A 20847-nucleotide genomic window follows, 5' to 3' on the forward strand; every position below is an offset into this window, starting at 1 on the left:
GCCTTGACTAGACAGACCTAGCTCTGACTATATGGACCTTTGTTGGCAAAGTGATGTCTCTGCTTTTTAATATGCTGTCTAGAACTGCCAACTTGTCTTCCAAGGAGCAAGCATCTTTTAATTTCATGGCTGTAGCCACCATCTGCAGGGATTTTGGAGGCCAAGAAAATAAAAGTTTGTCAGTGTTTCCATTGTTTCCCCATCTATTTGCCATTAAATGATAAAATCAGATGCCATGAACTTAGTTTTTTAAATGTTGAAGTTTCAGCCAACTTTTTCACACTCCTCTTTCACCTTCATCAAGGCTCTGCAGTTCCTCTTCACTTTCTGCCATAAAGGTGGTGTCATCTCAATATCTGAGGTTATTGGTATTTCTCCTGGCAATCTTGATTCCACCTTGTGCTTCATCCAGCCCAGCATTTCATGTGATGTACTCTGTACATAAGTTAAATAAGCAAGGTGACAATATACAGCCTTGAGGTACTCCTTTCCCAGATTGAAACCAGTCTGTTGTTTCATATCCAGTTCTAACTGTTGCTTCTTACCTTCATACAGCTTTCTCAGGAGGCAGGTAAGGTGGTCTGTTATTCCCATCTCTTTCAAGAATTTTCCACAATTTGTTGTGATCCACACAGTCAAAGGCTTTAATGTAGTCAATGAAGCAAAAGTATATATTTTTCTGGAATTCTCTTGCTCTTTCGATGATCCAACGGATGCTGGCCATTTGATCTCTGGTTCCTCTGCCTTTTCTAAATCCAGCCTGAACATCTGGAAGTTCACTATTCACGCACTGTTGAAGACAGCATGGAGAATTAGGATTACTTTGCTAGCATGTGAGATGAGTGCAACTGTGTGGTAGTTTGAACATTCTTTGGCATCGCCTTTCTTTGGGACTGGAATGAAAACTGACTTTTTGCAGTCCTGGCCACTGCTGAGTTTTCCAAATTGGTTGGCATATTGAGTGCAGCACTTTCACAGCATCATCTTTTAGGATTTGAAATAGCTCAACTGGAATTCCATCACTTCCACTAGCTTTGTTCATAGTGATGCTTCCTAAGGCCCACCTGACCTCACACTCCAGGATGTTTGGCTCTAGTTGAGTGATCACACCATCATGGTTATCTGGGTCATTAAGATCTTTTTTCCATAGTACTTCTAGATATTCTTGCCACCTGTTCTTAATATCATCTGCTTCCATTAGATCCATTATATTTCTCTCCTTTATTGTGCCCATCTTTGCATGAAATGTTCCCTTGGTATCTCTGATTTTCTTTTTTTTTTTTTTAATGCTGCAAAAAGCTTTGTTTCCATTTGGTCCAAGGCTTGAGAGAGGGCTCCAGGGTGTTAAAAAGCTGCCTCGTGGCTGCAGAGAGGAGCTTCAGGCAGCCCTGATGTTAGGTGGGTTCTTCAAAGGCCGCTGCTCTCCAGAAGCTCCTAGTTGTGCTTGAGGGTGAGCCTTTCGAAGAGATACTCGCCCAACCCAGCCTGGGGACCAGCCAGGCTGGGGACCAACCAGCCTGCGGAGGTTGGTCAGGTGGTCACCCATCTTCTTGATGAGTTTCACTTCCTCATCTAGGAAGTGGTTCTCCAGGAAGTCACAGATGTGGGGGTCTCCACAGGCAGAAGACAGGCCATGCAGATCCAACAGGGCTTGATTCAGGTTCTTCTCTATGAGAAGGGCGGCTTCCACAGCATCCTGGGTTTTACCCCACTCATCTTGAGATGGCTTCTGCACGTTCAGGAAGAGGGTACGGCCGCCACGCTGGTTTTGCAGTTTGAAGAGACGCTCCGTGCCCTTGCGCTTCTCCTTGGCCAATTCATGAAAAAAGTGACCCACACCCTCCAGGGCCACATCGTCATGGTCGAAATAGGAGCCCAGAGAGAGGTAGGTGTAGGAGGCCCACAGTTGCATGTTAACCAGGCGGTTGACGGTGGCCTCCACCTCGGCAGAATAATTCTGATGAATCTGGGAGCTCATGATTGGTCGGTAATAATAAGGAGTTAAAAAATGGCAGCTGGTCCTGGTGATCCCACAGAGCTGAGGGGCTGACTCGAGAGGTTGCGACTGGAAAAAAGGTTGGAGGGGTGGCTGGAGGCTGGAGCAAGGGGCGTCCCTGGGTCTGTTCCATCCAACAAGATCCGCGGGGCTGCTGAGCACACTTTCTCTCTGATTTTCTTGACGAGATCTCTAGTCTTTCCCATTCTATTGTTTTCCTCTATTTCTTTGCATTGTTCAGTTCAGTTCAGTCACTCAGTCGTGCTCGACTCTCAGCGACCCCATGGACTGCAGCATGCCAGGTCTCCCTGTCCATCACCAACTCCTGGAGTTTACTCAAACTCATGTCCAGTGAGTCAGTGATGCCATCCAACCATCTGATCCTCTGTCATCCCCTTCTCCTCCTACCTGCAATCTTTCCCAACATCAGGGTCTTTTCAATTGAGTCAGTTCTTTGCATCAGATGGCCAAAGTATTGGAGTTTCAGCTTCAACATCAGTCCTTCCAGTGAATATTCAGGACTGATTTCCTTTAGAATGAACTGATTTGATTTCCTTGCAGTCCAAGGGACTCTCAAGAGTCTTCAACAACACCACAGTTCAAAAGCATCAATTCTTTGGCGCTCAGCTTTCTTTATACTCCAACTCTCACATCCATACCCGACTACTGGAAAAACCACAGCTTTGACTAGATGGACCTTTGTTGGCATTGTTCACTTAGGAAGGCTTTTTTAAATCTCTGCTTGATATTGTTTGGAACTCTGCATTCAGATGGATGTATCTTTCCTTTTCTCCTTTGCTTTTCGCTTCTCTTCTTTTCTCATCTATTTGTAAGACCTCCTCAAACAACCATTTTGCCTTTTTGCATTTCTTTTTCTTGGGGGTAGGGGGAAAATGCAAAATGGAATATTTCTCAGCCACAAAAACACCACATTTGAGTCAGTTCTAATGAGGTGGATAAGTCTAGAGCCTATTATACAGAGTGAAGTAAGATAGAAAGAGAAAGACAAATATCATATATTAACACACATATATATGAAATCTAGGAAGATGGTACTGATGAACCTATTTTCAGGACAGAAATGGGACAGAGACATAAAGAACAGACAATAGTACCCAGGGCAGATGAAAGACAGGGTGGGTGGGATGAATGGACAGAGTAGCATGGAAGCACATACATTATAATATGCAAAATAGCCAGTGGGAATTTGCTGTATAATGCCAGGAGCTCAAACAGGTACTCTGTGACAACTTAGAGGTATGGCACCTGGGAGGGAGGTTCAAGAGGGAGGGGACATGTGTATACCAAGGGCGGATTTATGTTGATGTATGGCAGAAACCAAGACAATACTGTAAAGCAATTATCTACCAATTAGGGTGATCCCATGGACTGTGGGAGAAGGCAATGGCACCCTACTCCAGTACTCTTGCCTGAGAATCCCATGGATGGAGGAGCCTGGTAGGCTGCAGTCCATGGGGTTGCTGAGGGTCGGACACGACTGAGTGACTTCACTTTCACTTTTCACTTTCATGCATTGGAGAAAGAAATGGCAACCCACTCCAGTGTTCTTGCCTGGAGAATCCCAGGGACGGGGGAGCCTGGTGGGCTGCCGTCTATTGGGTCGCACAGAGTCGGACACGACTGAAGTGACTCAGCAGCAGCAGCATGGACTGTAGCCTACCAGGCTCTTCCATCCATGGAATTTTCCAGGCAAGAGTACTGGAGTGGGTTGCCATTTCCTTTTCCAACTGGAATGGTTAGCCATTCCCTTTTCCAGGGGATCTTCCTGACCCAGGGATAAAACCCACATCTGCAGATTCTTTACCATCTGAGCCACCAGAAAACCCCTGTGTAAGAAAGCTACCAAAGTAAAATTAAATGAAATTTCCTAATTTTTACTCTTTATGGTTTTACAGAAAATACAAAGGAATAGTTAGGAATTATTTCAACAAATTTCTTCATGTCTGCTCATTACCAGAACCAGGAAGACCTCTAGAATTTTTGCTTAATATCTTAGTACTTAGGAAAAGAACAGGATTTCAGAGAGATAATCAAACCCAATGCCAATGAAATTATAGTATCAATTAATACTTAAAACTGAGTTTAATACATCATACTTGATTGTACAAGAGTGAAAGCTTTCTTTCACCCAAGGATCAGGAACAAAATAAGAATGTTAGCTCTTGCAATTTCTATGAAACATTTTAATGGAGGTTTTAGCCATGGCAATTAGGCACGGAAAATAAATAAAAGGCATCTTTATTGAAAAGAAATAAGTGAAAATATTTGTTTGTATATTACATGACCTTATGTAGGAAATCCAAAGGAATCTACAATAAGAACAAAAATCAGAACTAATTTGAGTTCAGTAACACTGCAGGATAGATTAATACCCCCAAATCCATTATATTCCTAAACACTAGCAATGAAAAATCCATACATAAAATTAAGAAAACAATTTAATTTATAATATCATTAAAAGAATACTTAGGAATAAATTTAATTTAAAAAGTGTAAGACAAATTCACTGAAAATTTAAAACACTGTTAACAAAATTGAAGATGTAAAGGAATGGATAGACAATATGTTCATGGACTAAGAGACATAATACTAATAAAATGACAATAATTCCCAGATACCGTATGCAATGTCTGTTGCTGTTGTTTAGTCATTAAGTCCAACTATCTGTGACCTCATGGACTGTAGCCCACCAGGCTCCTCTGTTCATGGGATTTCCCAGTAAAGAATACTAGAGTGGGTTGCCATTTCTCTCTCCAAGGGATCTTCCCAAGCCACGGATTAAACCCACACCTCCTGCATTGGCAGGTGGACTCTGGGTGGATTCTTTACCGCTCATCCACTGGGGATGCCCATGCCAGTGCAGCACTATTCACAATGGCCAAAAGGTGGAAATGACCCAAGAGCCCATCAAGAGAAGGATGAATAAACAAAATGTAGTACATACATATAATGAAAAATATTTCGACCATAAGAACGAATGAAGTTCTAACACATGCTACAACACAGATGAACCTTCACCATACTACTCCTAGTAAAAGCCAGACACAAAAAAACAATTTACTGTATGATTCCTTTAAAAAAAATTTTTATTGGAGTATAGTTGATTTACAATGTTGTGTTGGTTTCAGGTGTACATGTATGATTCTATTTATATGAACAGTCCAGAAAAGAGAAAGCCATAATGACAGAAAGTAGATTAGTGATTGTCAGGGGCTGAGGTAAGGGCAAAATAGGGAGTGACTACTAATGGGTACAGGGTTTCCTTACAAGGTGATAAAAATGTTACGGAAATTTGAAAGTGGTGGTGATGGCACAATGCTGTGAATAAACTAAAACCACTGAATTGTACACTTTAAAAGGGTGGATTTTGTGGTATATAAATTTCTCATCATAAAAAAAAATTTTAAGGTGAAAAAGCTGATAAAGAATTGAGATATAAATTCAAGTTGAAACAATGAATTAATATATTTTATGGTAACAAACATTATGCTAACAAAGGATCAAAAAATTTATTAACACACCATGCTAGTGACAGTATGGGGTAAAAACAATACTTTTTGATGAATCATAATGCTACTACTACTAAGTCACTTCAGGTGTGTCCAACTCTGTGCGATACCATAGACGGCAGCCCACTAGGCTCCCCTGTCCCTGGGATTCTCCAGGCAAGAACACTGGAGTGGGTTGCCATTTCCTTCTCCAATGCATGAAAGTGAAAAGTGAAAGTGAAGTCGCTCAGTCATCTCTGACTCGTGACCCCATGGACGGCAGCCCACCAGGCTCCCCCGTCCCTGGGATTCTCCAGGCAAGAACACTGGAGTGGGTTGCCATTTCCTTCTCCAATGCATGAAAGTGAAAAGTGAAAGTGAAGTCGCTCAGTCATGTCTGACTCGTGACCCCATGGACGGCAGCCCACCAGGCTCTCCCGTCCCTGGGATTCTCCAGACAAGAACACTGGAGTGGGTTGCCATTTCCTTCTCCAATACATGAAAGTGAAAAGTGAAAGTGAAGCCGCTCAGTCGTGTCCGACCCTTCGTGACCCCATGGACTGCAGCCTACCAGGCTCTTCTGTCCATGGGATTTTTTTCAGGCAGGAGTACTGGAATGGGGTGCCATTGCCTTCTCTGAATCATAATGCTAGAAAGTAAAATTTGGCAATAATGATCAAATCTAAAAACTGACACACCCTTTGAGCAACCTATGTATACAAATATATTCAGATTATATAATTGCATATATACACAAAACATCTATACAAAAATTATCAATGGGGCATTGATTTTTGTATGGGAAAAGTTTGAAAACACATATATCCTTATTTATGCACAAAATATTTATACAAGGATATACATATATATACATGTTCTTTTAATATATATCCTACACACATACACACGCACTCTTAACATTTTATGCCTTAGGCAAGAGGAACTAGAAGACTAGGAGTAGGGGTGAAGAAAGATTCCCTTTTTATTGGATATACTGTGGTATATATTGAATTTTATACAATGTATATGCATTACCTGTTCAATTAACTATTTAATTTTAGGAAGCATTTTGACAGCAGCCAGGGGGGGAAAGTGTGATATATAATGCAACAGCTGCAAGTTTTCTTAATTTTATTCATCAACTCACAGCTACTATTTAATGATCAGAACTTAACAGAGGAATAACAAGTAAGTTTAAAAGCCATTCTGGAACATATTTTAAATTTCAGAATTAAACTAATTAGACACAAAGAATATTACTAAACATTTTACAGTGCTTTTCAAATATGATAAAATAGAACAAAATCTTAAGAAAATGGAATTTATCTTATTGCCTTATGTAGAGAAAAGGGTTGCTATATCAGGCCCAAGGCTGCTATGGCTAGCAGAGTCTTAGTAGGCATTTTAGAAATTGATTCTAGGAGCGTTCTCACCATTCCCTCACTGAAAGGGTTGTTTACTCTTGGCAAGACTTTGCAGAGACAATGAACTTTATGCTGAACACCTGTTTTCCTTCTGGGAGCTTGGAAATTTGGTATGTACTGGATAGAGGGTGTCTATGTGAACGACTACCAATAAATAACTGTGGTGAAGCCCAAATAATGGGCTTCCCTGGGCAGAAAAACTGAATACTTGTTGCTACATTTTCACTGCTAGGTGAAAACAGTGCTCTGTGGACCCCTCTGGGGAGGAAGATAGTACAAGGAAATCTAAAGATGTATTACTCTAGACAAACAGCCTTATAATCTGACTATGGATCCTGACTTATTACATATAAATAAATCTTAGCCGTAGGTACAAGGTGCTGAGCCTTGTGAGTCTTTCTAGAGAATTTCTCAACATGGGTAGTGAATGGGTTTAGAGACTTCCAACATATTCTGCTTAACAGGAAAATTAATTTTTGAATAATGTGTCATAAAAACTAAGTTTGCTGTCTGTATGTTAATCCTGCTTTTAATTTGTTGACATCTCTAAAATGCATGTGTATTTATTTTCTTTGTTGATATAGTTTTGTTAGTTCTTACATAGTAACCTTCCAGTTCAAAGGGTTTTAAAATAAAAGTATTTACCAACTCTGCCCTTAAGCAAAACATAATTTAACAAATGAACAGGGATAAAATGTGAAGAACAAAAGTACAAACAAAATTCTTCTTAAGTATTCAATATCAGTGTGAAAGGTGACACTGACTGAAGAGTACTTTTGGTTTGTATAAAGTATTATTATTTAAAGTTTTCAAAAATCTCCCCAAATTTGCTATGCCCATATAAATATACACAGAATACAAAGCCAAATAAAATGTTTTAAAGTACAGATGAAAATTGACTACAGTTCAAAAATGAGAGAAAAAAGATTTTTATAATCTATTAAATTATGCACCATTTGATTTTTTTAAAATGCACAGGTGTAACTTCTACTTACACATCTCCAAAGATACTTTAGGTGGGATGAAAAATGTTAAGATTCTGCTATTCTGGCTATTTATCTTTAGGAGAAAGAAGACTTTTTAACAAAAGTTTGGAGAGAAGGAGTAATCAATTTAAAGTTACAAAGTTATAACTGAGAACACATTCACTACAAACATAGTCACTCAATTAGACTTCAAAAATGACTCTCGGATTATATACCATTGTGTAAATGACCACTGGTGAGAGAGCCCATAGTGAAAGCTGTTCATTTTAATTTAAAAATGAAATTTACTTCAACATTTCTGCTTTGTAAGTGCACGGGAAAAACAAAAAAACAAAAAGGATAGTATGTTTCATTTACTTTAACAATTACAGCTCAGTGACAGAACATCATAAGGAAAATGTATTAGAGAAAATAATGCTGTGATTTTGATATCTGTATCAAAGACTGAACAGGAAAAACTTGGTGATGAATGGAACTTACATAAGTTGATGTTTCCAAGCTGTCTGTGTTGACTAGTACTGGAGGAGGATTTGCCTTAAAGAAAGAATTGTAAATGTGTTAGGCTTAACAGGAAAATTGGCACATTACATACTAATGTTCACAAATATTAGAAGCATATGAAAGATTTGCTATTTCTTAAGTTATAATTTTATATGAAGTTTTCATATGTTAAACAATGTATCTAGTTTCCAGCACCAATGGAAAGAATTAGATATATAGGCAGCTATTACATTTGCTTTTGAGAAATGAATGATTATTTCTGCTACAACAGACACAATTTTGTTAAGATTTGCGAAGTTCACCAGTCTTCTAAAAAAATTCACAAATATTCTCTCATGTAACAAAAAACTCATCCCAAATTTCTTGGAAATCACTTCTTTTCTAGTCTCAAGGATCCCCTGAAGATTCCAACATTTCATCACCCAGAAAAAAAATTCTGTCTCATATTGAACTGTGTTTAAACATTGGGGGAAAGGAGCCATACAAAGAAATCCATCATAAACTTTAATTAGAAACACATTCAATGTAAAAGCCCTTAATTGTTATCGACTGCAATTACTGCTTTTCATCTGTTATTCTAGACCACTCACAGAACAATTAAGGGTCAACCACTCCCCCATCCCCCCAAAAACACAAGCAGAGTAACATAGATCTAATTAAGTTTAGGATGAAAAAAGCTTGGTTTTCTGATTAAGCTGGAAAGTGTTTGTTATGAAGGTGCAACAAAATTTTTAAAATAAAATGCAATTATTACCAAATGAAAACCAGATCGAACATACTAGAAAACTGATGTGACTCCTCTTAAAATTCTTTCTTTTGTATATTTTAAAATATATAATTACCAAGTCAAATGACATTTTCAGAGAATCAAAGAAATGACTATACTTTAAATAAATTTTAAGAGATATGCTTGCGTAAAAAATTGTACTGGATGCATCTAAGCTACATGAAGCAGCAAGTTAAAAATGAGTGGGGACCAAGGATTACAGTAAAGCACAGGGAACTATATTCAGCATATTAAAATAACCTAAAAATAACCTGGAAAATAATCTGAAGAAGATATATATACACATAACTAGATCACTTTGCTGTACATCTGAAACAATAAAAAATCCTGGGAAAAAAAAAACCAAACAAACAAAATGAGTAGGGAATACTGTATTAAATACAAACATAATACTAGCTACTTTATGTGCTGCTGCTGCTGCTGCTAAGTCGCTTCAGTCGTGTCCGACTCTGTGCAACCCCATAGACGGTGGCCCACCAGGCTCCCCCGTCCCTGGGATTCTCCAGGCAAGAACACTGGAGTGGGTTGCCATTTCCTTCTCCAATGCATGAAAGTGAAAAGTGAAAGTGAAGTCACTCAGTCGTGTCCGACTCTTAGCAACCCCATGAACTGCAGCCTACCAGGCTCCTCCATCCATGGGATTCTCCAGGCAAGAACACTGGAGTGGGTTGCCATTTCCTTCTCCAATGCATGAAGTGTGCAGCCCTACCTTTAACAGTAATAGTCTATTTTCCAATGATTCAGTGAGAATCAAACCTAATACTATTTGTGAAATTGCTAAAAAATACTATTTGTGAGAGACATTTGAGATTTTATGAACATTAGGAATTAATTCATTTCCCAATGACTACTGGGGTCTCAAACTGATATTTTTAAATTAAAAAATTAATGGTACAACTTCACCTTACTTTGCTTAAGCAATTACAGAGGAAGGCAAGAAAGAACAAGGCTATTTAAACTTACAAAAGAAGCTATAGTCCTTAAAAATTATGGCAAGAAAACCATCTGGCTTCCTCTGCTCGTTTATTACCAAAAATATGGTGGAAAAAGTTTGCTTTTACAAAAATCTAACTTATACCAAAATTATCACAACCCTAGCTGCTCATGATCACCAACTCATCATCACTGTATATGTTACCTTTGGATTCTAGTTATATAAAAATCTGGTATTGAAATACATAAAAATTATATAAAGTGTTAAATTTCCTTCAAGATAGAATAATGACCATGAGAGATTAGGAGAAGGAAGGGTTATAGATCATATAAGTGCATGAATTGAGGACTGCTGTAGTTGGGTGATAAGTATACATGGGAGTTCACTGTACTACTCCCTTTCTATTTGAATAGTTTTGAATTTTTTCATAAACTACAGCAAAACAATTATATTGAGTCAGCTTTAAGAGGTTAATAATGAAAGCAGTTGTAAAATACTATGGGTTAAAGCTGTTATTAATATATTAGCATTCATATCATAAAATTCAATTTTAAAGTTCAGTTCTGAAAAAAGAATTACAGACTAGTAAAAATAATTTATAACTTCGGCTTAATGAATATGATTAGATAATTAATACATGTACAATCAGTTTATTTGTAGATGTATCTTAGAAGAATCTGAGTGAATGACCACACCTGAAGGGAAAGCATAGACTTGAAACTGAACAGAAACTCAAGTTGAGGATTAACAAGAATTTCATTCAAAACTGTCAGATTAAACAATTTGAAAAGACCTATCACAAAATGTAGTCTAAAATAAGAGCCTGTGTACATGCAGCTCAAGAGGCATGATCTGATGGCCTCAAGTTCAGCCACCAAAATAATGTTAAAAATATTTAAGACTGTGTTAGCAGGAAGAGAATTAAAACATTTACCTTAAAATACATTATACTTTTACTTACTAACTTGAGGATTTCTAAATTCTTATAGAATACAGAAATGGTATCTGACAAAGTAGTAATCCATCCCTCTTAAACTTGGAGGTGGTAGGAATGAGGTAGCCCAATGGGCTTGGAGGGTACAACTCAGAAAAACACAATACCTTAACACCAAAGCCAGAACAAGTATTTAGATGGAAGAGATACAGAAACATTTGGCCGCAGAATTTGCCACTTTCAGATAGCTGAAATAAAGAGCACTAAAACAAAAAATACAGTAGCAAATTGGGCTAGTTTAAGACCTTGGTATCTGTAACTAGGATGAGAGATAGCAGAACAGATAACATGGAATTACCAGCTTTACTTAGGGAGGAAATCAAATAACAGCAACAAGACTTGAGGATAATCTATGTGAAAGTTACCTGTTGTTACTTTTTGATGACACATCAAAAAGCATGATTCTAGATCTCTCTCTACCTCACTCTACTGTTTAATGACTTTGAATATACAGGTAAATCACAAGTACTAATTATTGAAACTTATTTCTTCCATCTATAAAGAGATATGCCTTTAACCAAAAGGACTGTGTGACAACTCAGTTCAGTTCAGTTCAGTTCAGTCGCTCAGTCGTGTCCGACTCTTTGCAACCCCATGAATCGCAGCACACCAGGCCTCCCTGTCCATCACCAACTCCCGGAGTTCACTCAAACTCACGTCCATTGAGTCGGTGATGCCATCTAGCCATCTCACCCTCTGTCGTCCCCTTTTCCTCCTGCCCCCGATCCCTCGCAGCATCAGAGTCTTTTCCAATGGGTCAACTCTTCGCATGAGGTGGCCAAAGTATTGGAGTTTCAGTTTTAGCACCATTCCTTCCAAAGAACACCCAGGGCTGATCTCCTTTAGAACAGACTGGTTGGATCTCCTTGCAGTCCAAGGGACTCTCAAGAGTCTTCTCCAACACCACAGTTCAAAAGCAGCAATTCTTTGGCGCTCAGCTTTCTTCACAGTCCAACTCTCATATTCATACATGACCAATGGAAAAACCATAGCCTTGACTAGACGGACCTTTGTTGGCAAAGTAATGTCTCTGCTTTTCAATATGTTATCTAGGTTGGTTATAACTTTCCTTCCAAGGAGTAAGCATCTTTTAATTTCATGGCTGCAGTCACCATCTGCAGTGATTTTGGAGCCCCCAGAAATACAGTCTGACGCTGTTTCCACTGTTTCCCCATCTATTTCCCATGAAGTGGTGGGACCGGATGCCATGATCTTCGTTTTCTGAATGTTGAGCTTTAAGCCCACTTTTTCACTCTCCACTTTCACTTTCATCAAGAGGCTTTTTAGTTACTCTTCACTTTCTGTCATAAGGGTGGTGTCATCTGCATATCTGAGGTTATTGATATTTCTCCCGGCAATCTTGATTCCAGCTTGTGTTTCTTCCAGTCCAGCGTTTCTCATGATGTACTCTGCATATAAGTTAAATAAACAGGGTGACAATATAGAGCCTTGACGTACTCCTTTTCCTATTTGTTACCAGTCTGTTGTTCCATGTCCAGTTCTAACTGTTGCTTTCTGACCTGCACATAGGTTTCTCAAGAGGCAGGTCAGGTGGTCTGGTATTCCATCTCTTGAAGAATTTTCCAGAGTTTATTGTGATCCACACAGTAAAAGGCTTTGGCATAGTCAATAAAGCAGAAATAGGTGTCTTTCTGCAACTCTCTTGCTTTTTCCATGATCCAGCAGATGTTGGCAATTTGATCCCTGGTTCCTCTGCCTTTTCTAAAACCAGCTTGAACATCTGGAAGTTCATGGTTCACATATTGCTGAAGCCTGGCTTGGAGAATTTTGAGCATTACTTTAATAGAGTGTGAGATATTAAAAACAACAAAAAACTGTTGTAAACCCCAGAAACCTATTGCTAATCCATTATACTTACTAATAGTATATACCACTGTATATGTCTCAACTTAGACAATAATAAAATCCTAAGATTCACTTAGAAATGGGGGGAGGGTGATAGGAAAGGGGCAGGACATACCAGAAACAGAAACTAACCAACCCCTAAAGAATATGACCCACGAATTAATAATAAGACTTAAGAAACACAGTTTTGATCATCCAACTTTTAGAATGTTATTTCATTAATAAAGGGCCTCATAAGTCTGCTGCTGTTAACATACTGCAGCATCCTAATCCAATTTCAGAGAACAATATTACATCTTAAAAATTTTGTGTTAAAATAATTCTAAGATTCAGTTATTCAAAAACAGGCCAAAATTAGTTTAGAAAATGCTTTTATGCTGTATACTGTATTTCTCCTCCTTAGCATTTGTCGAAGTTTCATTATATTATTGGTTTAATGTTGCTCTCTTTCTCTCCTACTAAATTATAAACAAGTATTTCTCCAATAAAGAACTCAAACCCCAGAGAGTAGTACATCTCGGATTCTAATTTGGCACACACAGCATTGAAAGTTCAACGCTATCACGTTAGTGACCACTATATATATATAAGTTAAAGTGACTGTAAAAACAAATAGGACGAATTCTGGAATGATGACAGAATAAAAAGTCCCACAAATTTGCTTCTCCACCTAGATGACGATTGTACTGGCAAAATGCAATTGCCAGTGTGACGTAAGTATTTTGGAATTCTGTAGTCTATTGAGGGCTTGCAACTTCCAGAAGTTATTAGATGTCAAACTGTGGTTAATTTAGTCAATTTCAATTCTCAGCAGTGTTGCAGCTACGCAATTCCCATTCTTCATAATTTGTTCCTGCAGCAGCTGGCACAAAGCCTGCACAAGCCAGGGCAGAGTAGGGAGGAAGGGGGCAGCCAAAAAGGACCCTGTTCTTCAAATATAGGGAATCTGTGTTCTGATTGCTGCCTCTGATCACAGAGGTTTCAAAGAGGCTGCTGCTGCTGCTGTTGCTACTGCTAAGTCGCTTCAGTCGTGTCCGACTCTGTGCAACCCCATAGACGGCAGCCCACCAGGCTCCCCTGTCTCTGGGATTCTCCAGTCAAGAACACTGGAGTGGGTTGCCATTTCCTTCTCCAATGCATCAAAGTGAAAAGTCAAAGTGAAGTTGCTCAGTCGTGTCCAACTCTTAGCTACCTCATGGACAGTGGCCATTATTGCTGAGCCTCCCCCAAGTAATATAAATTCCTCCCCCTCTGGCTGAAGTGACTCCTAGATTTAAAGGGCAATTGTCTCCTCCCATAATTTTCCCCTTTTGAGAATCAGACACTGACGATTAGAATATTCAAAAACAACCACATATATGAGGGAAATCACAAAGTCATTGTGCATACCTGGGGAAGGTGCAGGCATAGAAAAAAAATTAGAGAAGATTTTAAGGTTAACTCATAAGCTAATTTTTAGCACAAAGAGCCTACAGCAATCAAAAACCCCCAAACAAAAAAAACAGCAAACTTTAGAAAAGGGGAGAATCTGATTTCCAGAAAAATCATAAGATTCAAATGTCCAATTTCCAACAAAAAAATTCAAAAGGCATGCAAAGAAATAGGAACACATGTTCCATTCAAAGGAGGGAGAGTGAAGAAAAAAGAAACTGTCTCTGAAAAAAAGCTGGTGGCATATCTATTAGACAAATGATTTAAGGCAACCACTGTAATGATATCCAAAGAACTAAAGGACATGGTGCACAAAGTCAAGGAAAGAATGTATGAACAAAAGGGAGAAAGCAATAAAAGGCAGAAAACCTAAAGAGAAACCAAAAGGAAATTCTGAAGCTGAAAAGTAAAGTAATTGAAATGAAAAATTCACTAAAGTAGATGTGAGCAGGCAGAAGAATTAGGAAACCTGAAGACAGGATGATGTAAATTCTTAAGTCTGAGAACAGAAAGACTGAAGAAAAGTAACCAGAGTCTAAAGAGACTTGTTGGCCATCATTATTAAGCAGACCAACAAACACTGCAGGAGTCCAAGAAGAGAGAGACCAAAGGGGAAGAGAGAATATCTGAAGAAATAATGGGTAAAACATTCCCAAATTTGATGAAAGACATGAATATAAACAATCAAAGAAGCTGAAAAAACTCAAGATAGGATGAACTTGGAGAGATTCACACTCAGACACATTAAAATCAAACTGCTGAAAGACAAAGAGAAAATGGTGAAAGCAGTACAACAAAGTGACTCAATATACAAGAGCTCCTTTGAGGTCAGGAAACAGTGGGCTGGTATATTCAAAGTGCTCAAAGAAAAACACTGTCAATCAAGAACCCAGTAACTGGCAAAATAATCTCTCAAATATGAGGGAGAAATTATGACATTCTCAAATAAACAAAGCTGAAGGAGATCATTACTTATAGACTGGCCCTGAAAAAAATGCTAAAGCGAATCCTACATGTAGAAATGAAAGGACACAAGACAGTAACTCTAGGTGTCTGAAGAAATAAAGACCTTGGTAATAAGGATAAATACAAGGAAACGCTTTGTTATCTTAATAGTGTTTTGTAACATCACTTTTTGTTATCTATATGATTTAAGAGACTAATATTTTTTTAACTATATTTTAAAGAAGTGGACATGTTAGTCACTCAGTCATGTCTGACTCTTTGTCACCCCGTGGACAATGGCCCACCAAGATCCTCTACCCATGGGGTTTTCCAGACAAGAATACTGGAGTGGGTTGCCATGCCTGATCCTGGGTCAGGAAGATCCCTGGAGAAGGGCATGGCAACCCACCCCAGTATTCTTGCCTGGAATTTTATATTTTAAAAGTTAGTCTAAAAGTGAATTATTCATACAGAAGTGATGTCAACATCAGTAAATAACTAAAATCAGTTACTAGCCCAGAAGTTAATATTATAATAACTTTGCTTTGTAATTTCACATTTTCTACATAATTTAAAACATGAATGCATTTAAAAATTGTTAGTTTAGGTTTTTGTACATATAATGTATAAAGTTGTAATTTTGTGACATAAACAACTGAAAGGGGTGGGGATGTAACTGTTTAAAAGGAGCAGAGTTTTCATATATCATTAAAGTTAAACTACATAAATTTAAATTTTAGTGTTTTAACTTCAGGATGTTAAATGTAATCTCCATGGTAACCACAGAGAAATTAGCTACAAATATACATAAAAAGAAAAATGAAAGGAATCTAAACATTTCACTACATATATAAAAAAATCAACCAAACAAAAAATCAGACAGTAATGCAGGAAATAAACCTGTAATAAATATAGAAAATAAATAACAAAATGACAGAAGGTTCTCCTTATCAATAATTACTTTAAATGCAAATTGCTTAAACCCTCCAATCAAAAAAAAAGCAGAATGGATAAAACCACATGACCCAACTATGTTTTCTGCAAGAGACTTCATTGAGATCCAAAGATGCAAACAGGTTGAAAGTGATAGAAAAAGATATTCCATGCAACTAGCAACTAAAAGATAGGCGTGACCATATTAATATTAGATAAAATAAAAGTTAAATTAAAAAAAGTTATAAGGGACAAAGGACATTACATATTAATAGAAGGTTTAATACAGTAAGAAAATAAAACAATTAACATTCATGTACCTAATGATATACCATCAAAATCTATGAAATAAAAAGCGACAGAATTAAAGAGAGTAAACAGTTTTACAAATAATAGTTAAAGATTTCAATGCCCTGTTCAAAATAACGTGTAAAATAGCCAGACAAAAGATAAGTACAAAAAAAAATGACTTACATGACACAATAAACCAATCTGACCTAACAGACACATTTGAAACACTCTGCCCAACAACAGGATACGTTCTTTTCAAGTGCATTTGGATTATTTCCAGAATATACCATATGTTAGGCCACAATTACGTCTCAATAGATTTAGTAAGGAAGTTGTCATACAAAGTATGTTTTATGTCAAAAATGGATGAAGATAGTAAGCAGTAATAGAAGCAAACTGGAAAATTCACCAAGTTGTGGAAATTAAACAACATACTATTAACCAATGAATCAAATAAATACTAGAGAAAATGAGGGCAATAGTTTTTTTTAAAAGATCAACAAATTGACAAACTTTTAGTTAGATGGACTAAGGGAAAAGGAGAGAATAATAAATTATTAAAATCAGAAATGAAAGTGGGAACACTATTGTTAATTCAACAGAAACAAAAAGGATTATAGGAGTTATTATGAGCAAGTGTAAGCCAACAAACTGGATAACTTAGACAAAATGGAAAAACTCCTACCAATGCCAAATCATGAAGAGAAAATTTTAATACTTTATAATAAGGAATTGAATCAGTAATCAAAAATCTCCTGACAAAGAAAAGCCCTTAAAATCTGACTGTTTTTCTGGTGAAATCCACCAAACATGTGAAGAACTACCATCAATTTTTTCAAATTCTGCCCCAAAATTGAAGAGGAAGGTATACTCCCCAACTTATACTTCAAGGCCAGCATTATCACTATAAGAAAACTGCACACCAATATCCCTTATGTATACTAATCCAAAAATCTCAACAAAAATTGAATTCAGCATTATACTAAGAGGTTTATATACCATGAGCAAGTAGGATTTATTACTGGATTGCAAGGATGATTCAACACAGGAAAACTGATCAATGTAACATACCACATCAATAGAATAAAGAAGAAGGGCGGGGGGGGAAACCCAGCATGATCATCTCAATCTATGCAGGAAGTATGTGACAGTATTAAATATTTTAACTTAGAATATAAGGAAACCACCACATAATAAAGGTCATACATGAAAAACCTACAGCAAACGTACTTCCATGGTGAAAGACTGAAAACTTTCCCTCTAATATCAAAAACAAGTCAAGCTGGCCCACTTTCACAACTTCTATCCAACAAAGTATTGAAAATCAGTCAATTAAACAAATAAGAAGAAAAATTATTCAGCAGCTTCAGCTGCAAGCAACAAATTCTGGTAAATTCTCTTTTCAATTTTTATTCCATTAATAAATATTTTCTATTTCCCTGCTATGGTTTCTTAGACATACCCATCATTTAAAAGTAGACTTTTAATTTCTAAATACATGAGATTTTAAAGTATCTTTGATATTAATTTCCCACTCTGATATTATTTTCTCATTTAGTGCTTTCTTCTCTTTAATCACCCTGTGTTTTTTCAGTCTTCTAACTTTATTGAAGTTTTCAATGCTAAGTCAAAGATCTCTCTTTGTAAATGTTACGTTGTATTTGAAAATATGGGGGTTATTTTCAAGTATCTTTTGATACTGATCTCTAACGTAATTCTACAAGGATAAGAGAACAAACTCTGTATGATTTCAATATCTTTAGACCACCCATTTTTTGCACCTGGTCTTATGTCTCTGGATATGTTCCAGTGTCTCCTCGTTTATAATCTATGGGAATTTGAACAGAATATGTATCCTACTGTTGTATGAAAACTGTATAAATCTTAATTATGTTGAACTGGTGAACAGTGCTTTTCAAGACTACTGCATCCTTCTACTTCTCTGTATATTCATTCTATTAATTTTTGAGACTTTGATATTGAAACTCCAACTAAAAATCTTAATTTAACTACAAAAAAATAATTGTAATATGTAGTGGAACTACATATAACCATGTTCTGTATTTTCCAAGTCTCTTGTAAATGTGTTATCATATTTCCAAAATTTTTAAAAATGGCCAAAACAAGGGGTACTCTGACCCTCCTGTTTCCCTGTAAAGCATGAAGTAAATTTCCCAAATGAAAAAAAGAAAATTATCTGTTTGCAGATAATATGATCATATATGTAGAAAACTCTGAAGGAACCACACAAAAGTCTGTTAGAACTAATAAACTTAGCAAAGTGGCAGTAAATGGTCTACACACAAAAATCAGTTGCATTCCTATATACAAACAAGCTGGAAAGAAAACAAATACAATTCAATTTACAACAGTATCAAAAAGAATAAACAGTTAGGAATGAACTTAGCCAACGAGTGAAATATCTGTGCAATGAAAACTATAACATTGCTGAAAGAAATTAAAGACAATAGGAATAAATGGAAACACATCCCCTGTTCATGACATCTTAATACTGTTAAGATGTCAATACTACCCAAAGCAATTTATAGATTTAATACAATTCCTATCAAAATAACAATGATGTCTTTTTGCAGAAAAAGGAAAACCCATCCAAAAATTCATTTGGAATCTCAAGGGACCTGAATAGACAAAATAGTCCTAAAACTGACAAAGCTAGATGACTTAAACTTAAAGGCAGCCATATGCCACTGGAATTGAATATACAGTGCAGAAATAATCCCACATATATATAGTCGAATTATTTTCAATTATTAAGGGTATAAAGACCGTTCAATGCGAACAAGACAGTCTTTTCAATACACAGTGCTGAAACACTGGATATCCAAATGCAAAATAATGAAGCCTAACACCATATACAAAAATTAATTTTAAATGGAACCATGACTTAAATAAAAGACCTAAAACTATAAAACCCTAAGAAGAAAACACAAGATAAAAGCTTCACGACAGTGCATTTGGCAGTGATTCACTGGATATAACACCAAAGGCACAGGCAACAAAAGAAAATATAGACAATTTGGACTTGCTAAAAATTAAAAATTGTGTGCATCAAACGACATTATCCACAGAGTAAAAAGACAACCCACAGAATGGGAGTCAATATTTGCAAATCATGTATCTAATAAGGAACTAATATCCAGAATATACAGAGAATTTCTAAAACTCAAAAGAAACCAACAACACAATTCAAAATGGGTAAAAGATATTTCTCCAAAGAAGATATACAAAGGGCCAATAAACACATGAAAAGATGTTCAACATCACTAATCACTGGGGAGCTGAAAATCAGAACTACAATGAGATGCCACCTTATACCCATCAGTGTGACTGACAATATGAAAACAGAATAAATATAAGGAGTGTTGCTGTAGATGTGGGAAAATTGGAACCACTGTACTTCACTGGTGGGAATATAAAGTGCTACACCACTGTGGAAAATAGTTATGATGGTTCCCCTAAAAATTTAGTTACAAAATAATCTAGTTACTATACTTTCAGGTATATACTCTAAAGAACTGAAGGCAGGATCTTGAAGACATATCTATGCACCCATGTTCATAGCAGCATTATTCACAATAGCTAAAATGTGGAAGCAACTTGAGTTGTTAACTGACAAATGGATAAGCAAAGTCTGATACACACATAAAATGAGATATTATTTAGCTTTAAAAAAAAGGTATATTCTGGTGCTACATATGTATACAGCATGGATTAACCTTAAGGTCAGTATGCTAAGTGCAATCAGCTAGCCACAGACAGACATATACTGTTATGATTCACTTATCTAAGGTACTTGAGTCAAAATCATAGAGAAAGAATGTAGAATACTAGTTGCCAAGGCCTCACCTGGGAGGTGAGGGGGAGAGGGGGGAATGGGGAATTCAGTGTTTAATGGGTACAGAGTTTCAATTCTGCGAAATGAATAAAATGTTCTGCAGATGGATGATGGTGATATATAGACACCAATATGAATGTACTTAATACCACTGAACTGTAAACTTTAAAATAGTTAAGGTGGTGTAATATACATTATGTGTCTATTAACAATTAAAAAAGGAGAAAAAATGACCTCAATCTAATTAATAAAATGCATCAAACAAACACAAATTGCAGGTATTCTACAAAACAACTAGCCTGTTCTCTTATAAAAGGCCACACACATGAAAGACTGTGGCACTACTTTAGATTAAAGTAGATTCATGAACACTAACTGTGGTCTTGGATGGGAC

General features: G+C 36.8%; 1 protein-coding gene and 1 pseudogene across 22 annotated transcripts in view; both read right to left on the minus strand.

The window, feature by feature from the left end:
• DLG1 (discs large MAGUK scaffold protein 1) overlaps positions 1 to 20847 on the minus strand; it is a 270922-nt gene that overhangs the window by 115274 nt on the left and 134801 nt on the right. For all 22 annotated transcript variants that reach the window (XM_027537537.1, XM_027537543.1, XM_027537647.1 and 19 more), the window contains one exon: positions 8396 to 8449. In XM_027537537.1, the coding sequence (XP_027393338.1) occupies positions 8396 to 8449 (54 nt within the window). The remainder of the gene's footprint in view (positions 1 to 8395; positions 8450 to 20847) is intronic.
• Positions 1395 to 2168, minus strand: LOC113890090 (annotated as a pseudogene).

The sequence above is a fragment of the Bos indicus x Bos taurus genome, chromosome 1 (genome assembly GCF_003369695.1).
Source record: "Bos indicus x Bos taurus breed Angus x Brahman F1 hybrid chromosome 1, Bos_hybrid_MaternalHap_v2.0, whole genome shotgun sequence".
NCBI classification, from domain to species: domain Eukaryota; kingdom Metazoa; phylum Chordata; class Mammalia; order Artiodactyla; family Bovidae; genus Bos; species Bos indicus x Bos taurus.